Genomic DNA, 20031 nt, shown 5'->3' on the forward strand with positions numbered 1-20031 from the left:
TTTCCTTTTGCAATTATACGAAAAATACAATTAAACACACTTCTCTTTCACAAGGGAGTGGAAAGATTGGAGATAAAGCCAGATAAATATACGCACTTTGCTAAAAAAAACTGAATCAGAGGTGTCTGCTGTATCCACAGTGTCGTCTTCGAGCCAGCTGGGCCGGGCAAAACTCCTCCTCTGAAATCCACGTCCACTTTGAGTGCCCTGTAGACCATGTCGACCCTATAGGACCACAAAATGTCAAGAGAAGACAGTACCACATGACACAACCTTAAATATTCCTAAATAAGCAACAAATAAAAAAATAGTTGAAAATGAAAAAACATTTTAGCTCAGCTGTATAGCCATTATAGGACTGGAAAATACATTTTTAAATCCCCAATTTATTATTATCACAAACTTTAAGGGATAGTTCATCCAAAATTGAAAAATGTGTCACCATTTACTCGTACTCCTCATATTGTTCCAAACCTGTATGAATTTATTTTTTCTGCTGAACACAAAAGAAGATATTTAAAAAATTGTGGGTAACCAATAGTTGCTGACTTCCTCAGTATGCCCCCAAAAATACTATGATTCTCAATAGGTACCACAAACTGTTTGGTTAACAACATTCTTCAAAATATCTACAATATCTATCCAGGTTTGGAACAAAATTATGGTAAGTAAATAATGACAACTATCCCTGTGAACTATCCCTTTAAATGTATAAACATACAAGTACATTACCTGGAGGTAAATACTAACATGCAAAAAAATAATAATAACAATAAATAAACTAAGACTACATGCAATGTCAATACTTTCTGTGGTGACACACACCTTAAGAAGATTGGATGCAGCACGGAGGCTCATACGAGCCACCGATTCTCTTTTTCTCCATGGTAAACGTGTGTAACCAGAGCGCTGGCTGGTGAACGAGCAGAGAGAGGTCACAGCAGGGGTCAAAGGAGGATATGCTGTATGGGGTGTCCTCGGTCGCTCTGACTCCTCGTAACGAAACTGTCGCCCACGAGCCAAAGGATCCACAATCTTAGGAGCGACAGAGAGCAAGACAGGCTATGAATCAGTAGTTGACGATTTGGTCATAGAAACGTAATGAATATAGGCTACTGATAAAGAGCTCATGACTGTAATAGTTACTAGTCATGAAAACACATAAAAACATATAGCAAGTCATACTATCACGCAGAAAAAATCCTAAAAATATTCAGCTAATCTAAAAAAGAATGCATCTTAACATACCAGTATGTAAATTCTATAATAACCACTTTCATGATTTTGCTCACTTGCAGTCAGGCCAGCCTCAGCTACTACTACTACTACTACAGGAAGGTGTCTTACTGAAAGCAGGTCTTACTTTAAAAAACAGCAAGATAGAGTGCATGAGAATAGAACAGAGCAACTGTTAAAAGTTGAATGTTTTTTAACTTAACATGTTGCTTATAGCACAACACACACACACACACACACCAAAGAATAAAGAAAAAACATCAAAGACAAAGACAAAAAAGTAAATAATTGTGCAGACCGAATGCAAAAACATGTTCTGTATGACTTTGGCATGTGAGCTAATTTTTTAAACAGAAGATCTGTAACAGAGTTGTCAACCATTCCAAAAGTAAGAAACAATTGTGTTTAAGCAAAAACATATCTTAAAATAAACTGAATAATTTGACAAACTCAACAGTCTTTTCACACTTCTTTTAGAGGATGTGGGCCTTTGCTCCCAATCCAGGATGTTGTGCCAGAACAATCTGATAGGGATATTGTTATCAAAGTACCATACAATATATCTATCTATCTACAATATATCTATATGTATATAATAGACAGTTGTGTCTTCCAGGTGTCCCGCTTTAAAACTTGTGCTAAAGTGAATAATCCTGGAGTGATTCTTTCTGTTAATGGTTGCAGGGCTGAAAGGTCTGTGTGTTTCTGCTAAGAGTTGTGCTACTAATTCATACTTTTTCATCCTTTTTTTAATCATAAAAAGGATTTCTTATAGTCACTGTAAAATATAAAGCATGTACTTTTGAGCTTGTCATAGCAAAGGTAATGTGGTTGCACCCTTACCCTGATAGGCTTTTCTTTGCGTGCCCTGTGGAGGTATGGAATTTGCACGATATACAGACTTATTCTGCACCAGCGTTTCTACCTGCTAAGTTTGTTCTGTTTTTATGTATAATAATGCTATTTGCTTTAACGGTGTAAAAGGCACACCAGGGCCAACTTTAAATCATAAACATATGAAAGGCCCTCACACCTTACATTCAACAGAATTTCAGCCATGTATGTCCGTAAACACTTAATGGATTCCTGTATACTTTCATATACACTGCTCAAAAAAATTTAAGGAACACTTTTTAATCAGAGTATAGCATCAAGTCAATTAAACTCCTGAGATATTGATCTGGTCAGTTAAGTAGCAGAGGGGGTTGTTAATCAGTTTCAGCTGCTTTGGTGTTAATGAAATTAACAACAGGTGCACTAGATGGCCAACAATAATTACCAGTAAATTGCCGTAAAGAGATCATGTGTGAACAGCGCATTTTTTAATTTACCGGTAAAGTCGTTCCGGTAATTTTACGGCAATTTACAGTTATTACTGTGTGAAAGGGGCTAATGAGACGACCCCCAAAACAAGAATGGTTTTACAGGTGGAGGCCACTAACATTTTTTTCCCTACTCATCTTTTCTGACTGTTTTTCATTAGTTTTGCATTTGGCTAGGGTCAGTATCACTACTGGTAGCATGAGGCGATACCTGGACCCTACAGAGGTTTCACAGGCAGGCACATCAATATGTGCCATTGTCAGAAGGTTTGCTGTGTCTCCCAGCACAGTCTCAATAGCATAGAGGAGATTCCAGGAGACAGGCAGTTACAAGCAGTTCGAAGAGAGCTGGACAGGGCCGTAGAAGGTCCTTAACCCGTCAGCAGGACCGATATCTGCTCCTTTGTGCAACAGGATGAGCACTGCCAGAGCACTACAAAATGACCTCCAGCAGGCCACTGGTGTGAATGTTTCTGACCAAACAATCAGAAACAGACTTCATGAGGGTGGCCTGAGGGCCTGACGTCCTGTAGTGCGTCCTGTGCTCACTGCCCGGTACAGTGGAGCTCGATTGGCATTTGCCATTAAACACCAGAATTGGCAGGTCTGCCACTGCCTGTGCTTTTCACAGATGAGAGCAGATTCACCCTGAGCACATGTGACTGACGTGAAAGGGTCTGGAGAAGCCATGGAGAACATTATGCTGCCTGTAAGATCGTTCAGCATGACCGGTTTGGTGGTGGGTCAGTGATGGTCTGGGGAGGCATATCCATGGAGGGACGCACAGACCTCTACAGGCTAGACAATGGCACCCTGACTGCCATTAGGTATCGGGATGAAATCCTTGGAAACATTGTCAGACCCTACGCTGGTGCAGTCGGTTCTGATTTCCTCCTGGTGCATGACATTGCCTGGCTTCGTGTGGTGAGAGTATGCAGGGAGTTCCTGGAGGAGGAAGGAATTGATAATTGAATGGCCCCTACGCTCGCCTGACCTAAATCCAATAGAACAACTCTGGAACATTGTGTTTCGGTCCATCCGATGCCGCCAGGTTGCACCTCAGACTGTCCAGGAGCTCAGTGATGCCCTGGTCCAGATCTGGGAGGAAATACCCCAGGGCATCATTCGTCGTCTCATTAGGAGCATTCCACAACGTTATCAGGCATGCATACAAGCACGTGGGGGCCATACAAACTACTGAGTTCGAATGATATCCAGCATGATATTTTTCCCCATTGAGATCTGATGTGTTTTCAAAATGTTCCTTTAATTTTTTTGAGCAGTGCATATATATATATTTTTTGAGCAGTGCATATATATAACAATTACAACAATGTTGCTTGTTATAATGACAATTACTTGTATGCTCACGATGACTGTATATAAAAAGTACCTGTACACATTAGAGGCGAAAAGATCACATGAAAAGCTCGACGTGTACCAGCAACTATACATTATATAAGAATATTCTATGAGTTCTTGTTAAGTCATTTTTATTCATAATGTTCATGTCTACTGAGTGGACATTTGTCTGAATCTGCCACAAATGACACAGAGAAAACATGCAAAATCTGAGGTGAATTTAAATAATTTTGAAGCTGATTTAGATTCTACATATAAAAGAATTTGAATTTTTTAAAAACTCAACATAGCCTTTGTACAAATGAAAAGCAAAAAATGAATGCAATCATTTAGTATTTCAATGCATCAATAACGTTTATTCAAATAGTCTCACACATTCTTAGTGAGCAGCCCCTGACTTTACCAGGCAATTTGGCAAAGAAATTTAAACTATTGTTCAAGTAAAAAAAAAAATTGTATTTGTTATTCATTAAGTACAGAAATTATATTGTGTACATGTAAGATACCTTTTGCATTCTGGGGGCCACTGGTGACTCCGGGCCATAATCTAGGCTGGCTGCCTCATTCTGCTCACAATACTGAGGCTTCAGTTTTCCATATCTCTGACTGCAGTGCCGAAGACTCTTCTTGTGCCATTGCTGTTGCTTGGATTCACTATCACTGCCCACTCCAAACCACTGAGCTGTACCCCTGTATTAAAAAAAATAATAATAACCTGTTAAAAAATATCATAGCGCCATCTAGAACTATTAATTAAGATCAAACTGGATTTGTGATAAACCGTTTGCAGTATGATAATGTTGGTAAACACTTAATGTAACTGATTATGCAAGTAAAATTAAGAAATAAATGTTAAAAATGACATTAGATACTGAAAAAGTTTTGACAGTTCTACAGCCCTTTATTTTTGAAACGTGCAAAGCATGTGAATTTCATCAAAAGTTAATTAAATACATACATGCATATACACACATATAACTGACCAAGTGCAAGAGTTAGAGCCAATGGAGTTCTTTCAGAGAAATTTGAATTATTGAGGGGTACAAGACAAAGGGATCCCTTGTCACCTCAGATATTTGCTTCATATATAGAGCCATCAGCACAGAGTATTTGATTTAATTCTACAATAAAAGGTCTTAGAGTCAAGGATGAGGAACATAAACTTGCATTGTATGCAATATTGTTTTTAACACGTAGAAAATTAATTACCCCTCAGGGTTAGAAGAGATCTATGGAGATTTGTAAGGTTAAGCTACAAACTATGAACTACATTTTAACAAGACAGAAGCTCAGAAATGGGGGTAAACTACAAATAGGTTTTAAAAAGAAATATAGCTGCAAGCAGCAATTACTGGGCTTCAAGCACTTTAAGGCCTTTAAAGGAACACTCCACTTTTTTTGAAAATGAAGCATTTTCCAACTCCCCAAGAGTTAAACAGTTGAGTTTTACCGTTTTCAAATCCATTCAGCCAAACTCCGGGTCTGGCGGTAGCACGTTTAGCATAGCTTAGCATAGATAATTGAATATGATTAAACCGTTAGCATCTCGCTCAAAAATGACCAAAGCATTTAGAAATTTTTCCTATTTAAAACTTGACTCTTCTGTAGTTACATCGTGTACTAAGACTGACGGAAAATTAAAAGTTGCTATTTTCTAGGCCGATATGGCTAGGAACTATACTCTCATTCCGGCGTAATAATCAAGGAACTTTGCTGCCGTACCATGGGTGCAGCAGGCGCAATGATATTACGCAGCGCCTGAAAGTAGACCCCAGCTATACCTAGTCAAATAGCTTCTCAAAATTAATTGGCCGGTGACGGCCGTGTTTTTTGAGATACACAAATGTCCTCTCACAAACTTGTTGCACTTTCGACAAAGACACTGCATAGCAACTTTCAAGTCAATCGGACTAATGGATGCATAGTTACAGCTGCTTTTATCTTTTTCTCCCTATTATAGCACCACCAACTGGCCAAACCTCGCGTTATTTTTACCGTGACCTCAGATTGAGGTCTTTCTTACATACATGTTCCCAGTTTGGCGAACAGACTTGAGTCTGCGACTAACAGTTTAGGATTAATGAGCGATTTCGTACTATTGATAACTGTAGTACCACCATCAGGCCAATTGGAGTGAGCCTGGGTGTAGATGGTGTGAGTTCTACCATCTCTCCAAGTTTCAAGTCTCTACAACTTATGGTTTGGTCTGACCAATCACTTTTAGGTGGAGAATGCTGGGTTTCAGCGCAATATGGTTTTAGCTCTATGTGCATGAACGCCTAATAAATATGATATTAAATGGAATAAAAATTAAAGTACTTATTCCAAACAATGTAGAGAGTTTATGTAAGTGTAATTATATTTTAGAAACTACTATATGACTTGATTTTAAAAGGTGGAAAATACTATGTTATCTTATAAAAGACCTTTCTTTAATCTCCATCATCATCACCAACGTGTGACAAATAAATCACCCTGAAAAAAAATTACCCTGAGTTTGCAATTTATGATCAAAGTTAGCAAAATTAACAAGGCAAATAATTTACATAAAGTTAAATGGGAAGTTGAGTTAGACAAAAAAAATATAATAAAGGGAATTGGAAACAAAATTTAAAAGAATTTCTATGAAAACTCCATTGTGGCAAGATTATGGTTTGAATATTAATTAACAGAAATATTTCATAATACCAGAAATATCATCTAAGAATAATCAGTCAGCTTCAGGATGCTGAAAAAGCTGGGGTGTACTTAAGAGCTCATTACACACATATTTTTATACTTGTAAAACAATAAAACAATTTAATTGTTTTCAGGTAATATCTTTTTGTTTAAGAAACCAAATATAATAAAGATACAAAATATACATTTCAGAAGTGCACACTGGATGATTTTTGCCTTTTATGGCTAGTCCCACTTTGTTCTGGAATGTTCCAGAAAGCATGATAATATTCCAGAATATTCCAGAAACTCCTAGAATGTCCCCATCCTTCCCAAAGCAAAATATCTTAAATAAACAAGCAAAAATTGCACAAAACATTATTTGTACTAAACCAATGTTTCATAATTAATGATAGAAGTTCTAAAATTTACCTGACCTAAATATTTACCAAAATATTGATGCTACATGAAAATAAATAATACAATAATAATTAGCACCACAGAATTACAGAATCATAAAAAATTTAAGTGAAACAAATTTGTTACTTTTTTTAATAACTTTTCTCCCTTCAATTGAATTAACTATTTATTTACTTATCATTAGTAGCAGTAGTAGTGGTAGTTTTTTTTCTTCATTCTGATGCTGTATAAAAGGGTTTATGTTTTAATTAAATTATATTAATTTATTTGTATTTTTTAGGTATTATGCATGGTTTTAAGTGCTTGATATAAACAAGTGAATGCAAGTTAAACTTTTTGGAGATGTAAAAGCAGCTAAATTTGTTGGTTATTGTTTCTATTTATGTGATTTCTTTGGTTGAGGGTACTATTATTACAAAAGGAAAAATTAAATTACTGGGAAAAAATACTGTCAATGTACTAAATAAATTATAGCGCCATCTAGTGTCTGACACATGCATGAGGGTGCCTGTGAGTAGTGGATGAAATATCTGACCATCCCACCAAGTTGACATTTTTAAAGTCTCTAAGGCATATATATAGGCAAAATAGGCTTAATGTTTGGACCCCTAAAAATCTACAGACAATTATCTATGTGATTGTTTAAAAGGGTCTTATCCAAGTAAACCCGTAAGGTTAGAAGACATATTTTATCATATAGGCTAATCAGTTTATTATTATTATTATTATTATTATTATAATTATAATTATTATTGCTAAAATTAACTATCAAAATGTTTTTGTTTACATGGGTGTCTAAATCTGCTATTACTGACAAACAATCTATATTTGTATCTTAACTAAAATGCATATTTTATTTTAATTCACTAGTCATTGTCTTCTCCCCAATAAAACTAAAACTTATTTAAATTATCAATCTATTTCAGTTCACCAGTTCTGTGTGATCACTGTAAAATACAAGATACTAAAGTTTCTTTTCAGTCCTACATTTCTAATTGAGATAAAAATAAACATCTATTCATCTGTTTTTTTTTTTATCCACTCGTTCACCTGTGAGAGGTACGTTTACCTGCGAATGCTCTGAGAGAGTGACGTTTGCCTCTTGAACGTGTTCCGTCTGTCCCTTGTAGATGGACTGCTGTCTGACAATCCTTCAATTGACTGCTGTAGACTCTCACACTTCGTAAAAGATGTCCGCAGGAACTATAAATCACAAACACTCATGCAATTAGGACCCACTAGACTTAGCTGTGTAGTTTCAAATAGCTTCAAACTAAGTTCTTGGACATCTTTTAAAGGGGTTATGAACTGAGAAACCAAAATTCTGTTGATCTTTTGACATAAGAGGTCATTGTATTATAAAAACATCCTGTATGTTTCAGAAATCAAAACTTTCTCATTAGTCTAAAAACAGCTTATATTGAAGCCAGTCTGCCAAAATGTCAGGTTGTGGAATGTGCCACTCTACGATGTAATAGTGTGGCTAAACGCCGCCTCTGCAGAAGATGATCAACACCTGTTTAGAGATGAGACAAACTACAGGAGCGAGGTGAGCCGCCTGGCCGGGTGGTGCAGTGACAACAATCTCTCTCTGAATGTGAAGAAGACGAAGGAGATTGTTGTTGACTTCAGGAGAGTACACACTCAGCATGCCCCTCTGACCATCAACGGTGCGACTGTGGAGAGAGTGAGCAGCACCAAGTTCCTGGGTGTGCACATCACAGAGGACCTCTCCTGGACTAACAACACTGTAGCACTGGCCAAGAAAGCACAGCAGCGTCTCTACTTCCTCCGCAAACTCAGAAGAGCCAGAGCCCCGGCCCCCATCATGTGCACCTTCTACAGAGGCACCATCGAGAGCATCCTAACTAGCTGCATCACTGTGTGGTATGGCGCTTGCAACGCATCCTGCCGCAAGTCACTTCAACGCATAGTGAGAGCAGCTGAGAAGATCGTTGGTGTCTCTCTCCCCTCCCTCCAGGACATCTACAGCACCCGTCTCACCCGCAAAGCCCTCCGCATTGCAGGCGATCCCACCCACCCGACACACAGCTTCTTCAGTCTGCTGCCATCAGGGAGGAGACTGCGGAGTCTCCAGGCGAGGACCAGCAGACTGAAGGACAGCTTCATACATCAGGCTGTCAGGAAGCTGAACTCCCTCCCGTCCTTGCCCCCCCCTCCCCTCTTTCACCCCCATTTAACACAGCAACACACTAGGAACTCTGACTCTGTGACCCCCCCCCCCCCCCGACCGACCAACAAACTGTGACCGGCACCTGTCACTTGTGCAGCATTGGCTGATCACTACCTATCCAACATTGACTGCAAATTATCTCTTCGGATAGTCTGACAAAAAACTATCCGAACTTGTCACTTTAACAGACTGATAAGCTCTTCTTGCACTACACTCATAACAAAACAAAACAAAACAAATCTGCACAGTTTTGTTATTGTACATTCAACTGGTTTGCACTCCATCTATTCTGCCATGTGCCTTATGCACTTTATCTATCTCTCTTTTTTTATTTTCTACAATGTCCTCAGATTGATAAGCTCTTTTGCACTACAAATATATCTACACAGTGTTGTTTTTATTTAACTGGTTTTGCACTCTATCTGCCATGCGCCTTATGCCACTATCGATCTAATTCTTATTTTTTTCTACAATATCCTCATTTGTATATTTGTATAGTTGTATGTACATATGTTTAAACTGTATTTATCTGTATCTGAACGTGTTTAATGTTAACTGTATGCACCAAGGGTCTGAGAGTAATGCAATTTCAATTCTCTGTATGTATGTGCTGTACATGTGGAAGAATTGACAATAAAGCTGACTTGACTTGACCTGTTTACATTGCTGCCTGTTTAGCCCCGCCCACTGATTCGCTCATGTAGTGTAAATAACAAAAGAGGCAACCGCAGGTCTACGCAGAAACCAAATGAAGATGGCTCTGAATACAAGAAGATGCTGTGCAGTGCCAAGTTGTGGAAAAACGGTCTTTGCATTGCCCTCCGTTCTGATCCCAGCATCAGGAAAGATTGGACTAACTTTATTTTTAATGAGGTTTCATACGCTTCAGTGAGAACTTGGTCCATAGTTCACTTAATTTTAATGTGGATTTGTTTACAATAAGGCACAACTCAATGCGGGATTTTCAGAAAGATTGAAACTAAAAGACAATGCTGTGCACTTGAGTGGAGGGTAAAACCAGTTCACATTATCACTAGATCCCACACACTCCACACAGAACACAAGTCTGTGCTGATGAGAGAAAGGGTTTAACAACCCATTGGAATCCCCTGACTGTAAGTCATTTACACATTTACGCATTCACTTGACAGCAAATTATTTATTATTCTTTAAAAAAAACAGTTTTAACATAATTGCATTTTTGTGCTTTTTAACAGACCAGCTTACAACTTTAACGAAACATAGTAAATGATCAGTATATAATTTATGTAATGGTTAATCATCATTTGTTCATGAAATTTTTATTGAGATAATAGTACAATGTTGACATTTTAATGATTTATAAGCGATTAATAATATATTAACTAGTAACTATTCACAATTTACTAAGGATCTGTTTGATTATTTCATGGTGCTATTTTTTAAGATAACTAACGACAGATTTGTAAATCGTTAGCATATTACTTAATGATAATTTGTGAACGTAGTCATATTTTGTAAATTATTAGTTCATCATAATCTAATCACCTGCAAATGATTTATAACTTAATTTACAAAACAGATAAAATATTAACATCACTTATTAATCATTTATGAACGCATAGTCATGTTTTGTAAATGATTAGTTAATCATTAACTAATTACTTGTAAAAGACTTGTAAATTAATTAACAAAACATACACATATTAATCACTTATGAATGTTTTGTAAATGATTAGTTCATCATTAATATAATCACTTATAAATGACTTACAACTGAACGTTATTATAAAGTGTTACCAAATATACATTTTAAATGTTTAAAAATCTTGATAACATTATAAATGGAGAGAACAGTCTCTTGGAAATCCGTCGACTCCGACAAGGACGATGTATTGCTATTGTTCAGTCTTCGAATGGACACGTAAATGCAGAGACCTTACTCTGAGGCGCATATGTGCCCACAGTGTTGACATTTCGGACCCTTTGGGATGACAAGATGACTGCGTTCCTCTGCTGCCTGGGTCATGGCCGCTTCCCAGGCATCAAAACCGGCCTTACAAGTGTACTTCCAGGTGACTGTCAGCCGCCAGATCTTCGAGGGAAATTGCTGGGATGCCACATACCTTCAGTATAGCACAAGCCTTGCTGGAGCTCACCATACAGCAGCTGCAGTGGCATCCAGTAAGAGGACAGTCTGATAACATGATCTATCTCACACAATTGTTGCTGGTAGAGGATATATTCCAAAGAGGTGATGTTGGCTTTGTGCCTAAGTTTGTTATGGCTGACATGATGGCACCAGCGAATGCCAAGCATGATATGAAAGGCTTCTAGTGCTTTAATATGGTGACAATACAGGGTCCAAGTTTCGCAGCCATACAAAAGAGCAGACTCCTGTGTACGACTCCGATCTTGGTTGACAAGGCCAAGTTGTGATTTAGGAACACCCGATACATCAGGCGACCAAAAAAGGAAGAGGCTTATTTAATTGGGTGTTGAATTTTTTAAGACAGATCATAGCTGGAAGTGAGGATACTGCCCAGATACGTAAATTGTTCAACTTCATTGATTTTATAGCCGAGAATGAAGAATGGCTGACAAGACTTAGCCGACTCCGATGAAAGACTTGACAGAACCTCTGTTTTCGTTGTATTAACAATAAGTCTTGTGCGGTAATATGTAGCGGCAAGGATTTCGAGGTTTTGCTGCGAACCTGTAGCGGTGTGTCTGACTAAGGCAACATCATCTGCATACTGGAGTTCAAACACTGATGATGTTGTAACATTTGACTTAGCTCTAAGATGACGAGGGGTAAAGAGGCTGCCGTCAAGGCGAAAGTTAAACTGGATACCATTACCCCTGGAGATGGCATTGTGAAACAGCAATGTCACGGCTGCCAGGGAAAAATTGAAGATGACGGGAGCCAGTGCAAACCCTTGTTTGACACCAATAAAATTTCCAAAGGCTCTCAAGACCATCAGAAGTGACTCCGGCCAACATACCATCATGATGCCGTGTTTCACATACATAGATTAATTTGTGGTGGCCCACCACAATATCAAAACTGACCGCCACAAATACATTTTCCAAAAGTCTTTTACTTTGTTGAATAAACATAAGCACTAAAAGTTTCCAGGTGCAGCTGTTTTTATATCACTGTATTTTTGAAGGAAACCAACTGTCTTCAGAAAATTTTCGATGTCATTTTCATTTCATCTTGCATGTAATGCCTGATAAAGCAGCGTTTGTGAGCGAAGCACTGCTTTGTGTACAGCCATTACCGGGGAAACCACTATCTCTCCCGCTCTAAAAGCGCCTCCTGCTGGCAGAGAATGAATCTGCATATATAGAGTGGGGGCTGCCACCACAAATAGAGTGTAAGTGTTACGGAGTAATTGGGACTGGAGGCATGCGGATCCATCTGCAAGGCTTTTATTAAAAGATGTGGTCATACACTGGCTAGGGTCAAACACTGGCAGACAGGTATATACCAGACAAGGCAGAAGATAAATCCAATAATAATGCGTGGGTCAAACAACGGCGAATGTAATTCAGAGCGGCAAGGCAAAGGGATAATCCGAATACACAGGCAATAGGTCCAAGCAAAGGCAAGCAGAGTCCGAAAGGCAAGACAAAAGGGTAATCCAAAACACAGGCAATGATCATGACACGGGAAAGCAAAGCAAAAACGAGACTAGGTTAGACTAAGGTAAACTGGAACAGGCCCCAGTATTCAGCTTATAAAGAGTTCCTGATGGAAAACAGGTGTGGGTGTGTTATTAGTTCTGGGTGAAGTGTATTGTGGGAAATGGAGTCCAAGGTAATGTGACAGTCTGTGCAGTACAAAAGTCCATGTTGTGTGTGGCGACTTCTGGTGGTGAATAAACCGAGTGGCAGGAAACAGATACGTGACAGACAGTCTGTGGGAAACAATGTGAAGTTCACGCATAACTGACACATAACGAAGAGGGCAACCAAACTTTCCCAGTACATCCCACAGCAGCTCTTTATTCACTGTATCAAAGGCCTTGGTTAGATCTACAGTATAAATTCCAGGTACAGATCCTTACTGTGCGTTCACACCGCCGCCGGCGAGAGCGTCAAAATTCGCCCTGGCCGCCCTGACTGCGACGCTGTAGAAAAGATTTGTGGACGCGCTGACGCTCTGACGTAGATCGTATGCTCGTCTTGTATTTAAAGGAGCCGCAAAGGAAACAAGCAGGTTGATCTTGTGCAGACTGACCACAAGTAGAGTATAAGTTAATATTTGAAATGTGAAAGTGAGAAGTTGATCGATGGAAAGAACTTAATTGTAGTTACATGTTTGCTAACCAAATAAACCAATTAAAAGCCATTTGTGTGGTGTGGATTTGTGTTCATGGTTAAGTGCTAGTCTAATTTCAACATTATAGGAGACATTTACTAGCCTTGGTCTTTAATTAACATTAATTTGTGTGCAGCCTACATTACAAACTGTCCAGATTGAAGTGTAGCCTTAATGCAATTGGTGTTGTTTTGAGCAAATAAATTGCATTCCCGCTGAAAAACAAACGTTGTAGCGGGAAAATGTCCTCTATAATTTTTATTTATTTATGTCCCTGTACACAAACAGGGACACGTCAAATATTATCGGGAAACCCGCCACAGCAATAATTAATCTCTCTTCCATTTTGCTTGGGAACTAACGTGGTCGGAACCAAAGTTTACAGGACTGCGTTCTCTGGAACCCTCTCAAGCGGAGGACTTCTACATTCCGATTGGTTGCCGCCCAACCGCGTCATAGCTCATTACCATAAAGTTGACCTGATTTCAACTCTCCTCGACGCTCTCACCGTCCAAGACTCGCCGCGCCGCTCTCGCCGGAGCTCGCCGCCGGCTCACATTGAAAATTAATGACTTCCGGCCACTTTGACGCTCTCGCCGCCGGCGGTGTGAACGCACAGTTATGCTGCTCTCTACATTTTTCTTGCAGCAGTCTCGCAACAAAAGATCATGTCTAGAGTACCACAGTTGCGCCTGAAGCCACATTGAGATTCTAGAAGAATAACATCCAATACATTTGAACGAAGATGGCTAACCATTACATGAGCAAGTACTTTACCAGCAGAGGAGAGACGTGAGATGCCTCTGCTGTTTCTGCCGTTGGCTTTGTCTCCCTCACGTTTAGCTATATACTGTGATGATGTTAACATCCCTCCAATGCTGCTGTATTTTGCCGGAGGTCCAAGCACTGGTAATAAAATGTGCAAAAGATGCTGAAGACAAGGACCTCCATGCTTAAGGATTTTAGCAGGGATGATGTCGGGGACCATTATTTTTTTAGTCCCTTCACAGATTCGCATAACTCATGAAAAGATGGACAGCCATCCAGTATAGTCAGGGGTGGAAGCTGTGGAAGTTTTTCAAGTAGACAATGGTAGACAAGCAGAATGGGATCGGGCAGGGATTGCAGCTTGGTTGAAATTACATTGGAAAGAGTACTTCTGATGGTAGGGTCATTGCAAGCCTTAACATTGAGATGCTGTCTAGGCTTCTGTCTTCAAACAGTCAGATGTATGTGCCATCTCATTCGGGACCTTGCATTGCTCTGGTGAAATAGACATCATGCATGTCTGAGCAACGTACAATCACATAATCCAATAAATGCCAATGCTTAGATCTAGGATGCATCCAGGCAGTCCTTTGTTGGTTTCTCAGCTGAAATAAAGTGTTGGTGATTGTTAGATCAAATTGAGCACAGGTGTATAATAGGCAAAGGCCATTGTCACTGGGGTTTCCAACTCCCTGTCTTCCTATGACCCCACTCCTGATATGGTATACTCATCCAACACATGCACTGAAATCACCAAGCAGGACGATTTTGTCATGTGGAGGTATAGAGTGAAGTACTGCAGTGAGTGCTACATAAAAACTGCTGTTGGTTGCATCATCAGATGTAAGAGTGGGAGCAACTCCGGTGAGTGATCCTTCGTCCTGTAATTATTAGTATGTTTGGCTGTTTTGAAGTTTCAACCACAAGAAAGGAATCCCCCAACGGGAGCAGAAGCTGAAGGAGCCTGCTGTTCCTGTCCCAGGTTCCAACAACCATCTGACCAGAGCCGCCAGCATGCAGATCATGGACTAAAGACTTCCGGCTCCATCTTAAAGCAGTATAAAAGAGCAGTACAAAATAATAGCAGTACAGAGCAGTACATAATAAAAAAGGCCGTTCATGACCACTTTAAAGACTTACAGTTATTAACTTAGTCGCAAAGTTTACAACTAGCTCTTTCTTAAAAGCTTTCTATGCAGCAAGTAACTTCTTTAAAACGTTAACTCCTTGTGCACTGATAAAAGTCTGCATTTGCCATGTAGAAAGAAGAAAATCTACCTTTCTTAACTGTTTAGTGTTCAGCAACAAACATTTTTATTTGACTGATATGAATAATAAAATATGAATTTGGTCTTGTTTCATTAATAATATGTTGATAACAAAAATATCCACCACAGAATATCTGCTTTGTTTATTCATCCATATCTATCAATTCAAAATAAGCATAAGTATTTATGCTTTTTTGTCCACTTTTTGTAGTTGAATGCTGAAATGCTTGTTTTTTCCCCACATCAGTCTACACTCCATACCCACAATTAAAAAGCAAATTAAATTCTAATAAATAACAGAAAAAAATAAAAACTGAAACCCTGACTTTTTGCTCATATGTTTTTTTTTCATAACAGTGTGAACTACACAAAACACATGGAAAATCTCCCACTAGCAGCATTGCGTTCTGTGAGAGACATAAAGAGACTTTTTTTTTTACACAAACCTTTATTTTGGACTTTTTTTGATACCTTTTTGTCAGCCTCTGGTTTGGGAATTGCAATCATCAGACTTGGTGGCTTCTTGCTCTTCAGCCTACTTTTTGATTGACCACTGTTACTGTTTGAGGCATCTTCTTCCTCAGATGACATCCTGATTCCGTTTTTTCAGGTCTATTTAAAAAAAAATATATATATATATAAATTAAATACAGTCAAAACAATATTTACTATTGGATGTGACATTTAGGTTTTAAATACAATAATAGCTGAAACGAGAAATCTATATGCATAATTTGTAATGATATTTCTGTATAAGCATTAAATTCAAAGGGATTACTGAAAATCTATGATCTACATGTGATCTAAAATCTATGATCTACATGACCCCATTGTTGCCTTTATTTGATGATGTTGCTTAGGGAGCAGTGACCCGTGACCCTGTGCATTGGAATGCACCTCATGTTCACTCCCTTCAGACTGGAATCTCACTTAAGATGGTGGAATAACCTGGAATAATCCACTTCACAGTACACTTATGCTCAAATGGAACGCACATACGATCTCAAGAAAATGCAAAAATACAAAAATAATGTAAAATACAAAATTTGCTGTGTATGTTCTAAACAAATATCACGTGGAGTAACACTGGTTAAAGTAGTGGTTCCTAACTTTTTTTCCCAGGAGACCCCTATGTTAACATTCAATATACTTAAGGACCTCACAAAACACACAAGACACCAAGAATTTTGTTAGGTTTTTAATATATGCAACAACTGCAGAAAGATTAAAATAATAACATTAACAGCCAGATTTTTTTTTTTAAATGCTGGTTGGTTGGATGATTTACAACGTGTTTTCTACATTTAGCTACTACATGTTAAAATAAATGTTTGTTTGTTTGTTTTTAGACTTTTAGAATGCATAATATGCACATTTTCCTTGAATTGGTTAAAATGTATAAAAGCTTGATTCTCATCTTAATTAATATATTTCCTCATCACTGCCTTTTGCCATATTTTCTTACAAAACAAAACCCATGCTGCATGCTGTGCCTGCATGAGAGGGGACTTTGGTAAGACTGCTGCTACTTTTGCTTGATGCTGTGCAGTATTTACATTGAGTTTTTCAAATTAATTGGGATAAAGGATCTAATACAACAAATCTGATTCGTTGCCTCTTTCATCTTGTCTGCTCTCTGTATCCGAGGTACTCTGATCTGATGGCTGAGACAGTCTCTTGCCGCCACCTACTGGTGTAACAATGTAACTGTACCGACTTATCACCTACTTGTCACCTTATGGGTTGCAATTATGTTCAGTTTGACATTGTCATTTACAGTACATTTTTAGGTGCAAGCAAGCTAAGCGGTCACCTAGGGCACCACCAGCAGGAGGGGGCCCCAATGAGCGCACATAGTGGCACTTCATTTTAGCAGGGTTGTGATAAAGAGTAGCACAGCCACCCTGAAATATGATTGCCGGCCCCACTTGATACCTCAACATCATTGGGCTAGAGTACTATCATTCTGACAATGTCTGTATACCATTGGATCAGAGCGCTGTCAATTTCTGCCTCTGATTGTCTTCTGACTGCCAAAGTTTGCATTTTGAGCACTCAACAACGCCATTAGATCAATGGGCTCTGTTAGTGCTTTGGCAGAGTAAGGCTCTTTTTTTTTTTTTTTGCCATGCAATAAAGCTAAGTTCAAAGGCCAATTTAAAATATTGGTACAGTGAAATGTGCACAACATATTAAAACAAAAGTAAAAAAAAATAGGAACGTTTATCAAGGAATAGCATTAAACCGGCTTTTAAAAATGTACTTCATGTTGGTTATATTGTCTAAAAACAAAAGAATGCTAGTTTTACTTACTCAGACCATGCGCATTTGTTCAGTGAATTTAACGCGTTAACGTGGTCTGGCGAAAGACGGGACTAGACTATTCTGCACTTGAAAAAAACGCGCTCGGCAGGAACTGAAGTCACAGGCACGCAGAGAGATAACTACAAGCAAGCAGACAGTTTCGAAAAGAGCCTGGAAATCCCGCAGCACCACTGAAGTGGGTCTTCGTTTAGAAGAATAGATCGCGCAGATGGGATCACGGACCGCAGCGACGTATGAAAGATTGACATTGCTGGCTTTGGCTAGCCTCCAAGCTAACGCATGCGTGCCTGTATTGATTAAGATTACGCATCGCTCCAGTAGAGATATTGTAAGACAGTTTGACATTACACAGTTTACACAACTTTTCCATCTTCTTCTAATTCAAAAAAATCCCACACCTTGTTGGTCTTTCGTGTGGTCATTTTGAGCTCGCCGCAACCGACATGAAGAAAACACATGAGAGGTCTGAGGTAAAAATGTAGTTTCTGCCCAGATACACTTTTAAAAATATTTATATATTTAAATATTTTGATATGTATTCTTTTTCAAACACTTTATTTTAACTTGTTATTTAAAATGTTTTAAATTTAACGTTAAAATGATGGTAATTTGAATGATAAAATCATCATGTTTTTTTTTTTTGTGTGTAATCGGCTATTGTTTTCAGTGTCGACTAGTAGGAGCTGTACCGTTTAGCCAACTAGTCGACTAGACCCGCACATCCCTAATACATATACATACATATATATATATATATATCAGTGGGGATTTCTTTAAGACTGCAAGGGAAGCTCGGCTTCCCCTATAATGTCAAAAAATTAATGGTCAAATATGTACTATTGTGTTAACATTTTATTGATTAAAAATGCGTTAGAACACGTTCATCTCGAAGACGAGTTCGTTCAGAATCAGCTACATATAACAGCTGACTCAATTTCCTTCTCATATATTCCCGATCAGTGTATTTCCCTGTTGAAGCCCAGCGTCCATTGACTTCTATGGGGCTGCTTTGAACAGTTTTTTTCAGTGCTTCGAAACTAGACGGTCATTGGATAAATGCTGCGATTATGTCCCGCCCCCGGACGCTCAGCGTCTCTGGGGGTGAATGGAGGAGTGGGCGGCTTCTGCGTGATGATTGGAGGGTCTGTCGAAAGACTGCATCTCCTTTTGATTGACAGCGATTGTGTCCTATAAGAAGTCGCTGATGCTGAAGCTATTCGAGCTCAGTCCCATAGCGGATTGACAAACTGCTGCAACCTATTTCTTGGTATTTGCTTGGCGAAATTGCTGGCCAATTTTCATCATAACTGGAGAAAGCTGTGTGATTACTTGGTGTTCCTTAACCCACCGGTGCGGGCTGTCTCGTTTTTCTTTATGAAGCGAAACAAACTAAAAATACTCCACGAGTTTTGATCGTATAGATAAGAGCAAGGTATCATTTGAAACGGCAAAGGGTCTAGTTTTATTTGTGTATAGTCATAATAACAACAAAATGTGCTTTTAAAAAAATTGAGAAAATAAACAGGGTGCGTTCTCTGCGGGCTCTGTCTCTGTCACCTCTTCACAGACACGTAAATAAAACAACATGAATACAAAAACAAATATTCTATGTTAAAGTAATCCATATGAAACCAATGCGATGTCCAGTTTTCCCATCTCAACTCATTACATCTAATGCTGTCAGCGGAAACAAACAAGTTCATCCCGGATACTTTCTGTTTCTGGAAGAAGATCTGCTGAGAGAAATAACCCAGAATTTCTAAATGTGTTGTTGTTTTTTCCCCTTCACAGCACATAAACAATATACACTAGGTGCAAAAGCTTGGAGACAGTATATATAGAAATTAAAACTTTTATTTAGCACACAAGTGATGATAAAGACATGTATCATGTTACAAATGATGCTGTTCTTCTGAACTTTCTATTCATCAAAAAAATAAAAAAAATCTTCTTAGCTCTTTTCAACATAATAATAAATGTTTTTTTTAGCAGCAAATCACAATATTAGAATGATTTCTGAAGGATCATGAGACTGGAGTAATGATGCTAAAAAGTCAGCTTTGAAAGACAGCTTTGATTGTTCCTAATAAAATGTTTAACTGCACTCAAGTGAATCTCAAGTTATTTTGTGTGATAGCTAAATATATACTTAATAAACTACAAACAAAAACA

General features: G+C 38.5%; 1 protein-coding gene across 4 annotated transcripts in view; it reads right to left on the reverse strand.

The window, feature by feature from the left end:
- The window catches only part of LOC306844452 (inactive rhomboid protein 2-like), a 67911-nt gene that overhangs the window by 33860 nt on the left and 14020 nt on the right, over positions 1-20031 (reverse strand). For 2 of the 4 annotated variants that reach the window (XM_079376592.1, XM_079376593.1), the window contains exons 3-7: positions 16006-16146; positions 8068-8201; positions 4427-4610; positions 826-1035; positions 97-225 (exon numbers count right to left, since the gene is read on the reverse strand). In XM_079376592.1, coding sequence (XP_079232718.1) covers positions 97-225; positions 826-1035; positions 4427-4610; positions 8068-8201; positions 16006-16125 — 777 coding nt within the window. In that variant the 5' untranslated portion in view covers positions 16126-16146. Of the gene's footprint in view, positions 1-96; positions 226-825; positions 1036-4426; positions 4611-5370; positions 5641-8067; positions 8202-16005; positions 16147-18257; positions 18327-20031 lie in introns of those variants that run through there. The other 2 variants (XM_079376594.1, XM_079376595.1) reach the window with 2 other exon arrangements.

This window comes from Barbus barbus, assembly GCF_936440315.1.
Source record: "Barbus barbus genome assembly, chromosome: 25".
Classification (NCBI taxonomy): Eukaryota; Metazoa; Chordata; class Actinopteri; order Cypriniformes; family Cyprinidae; genus Barbus; species Barbus barbus.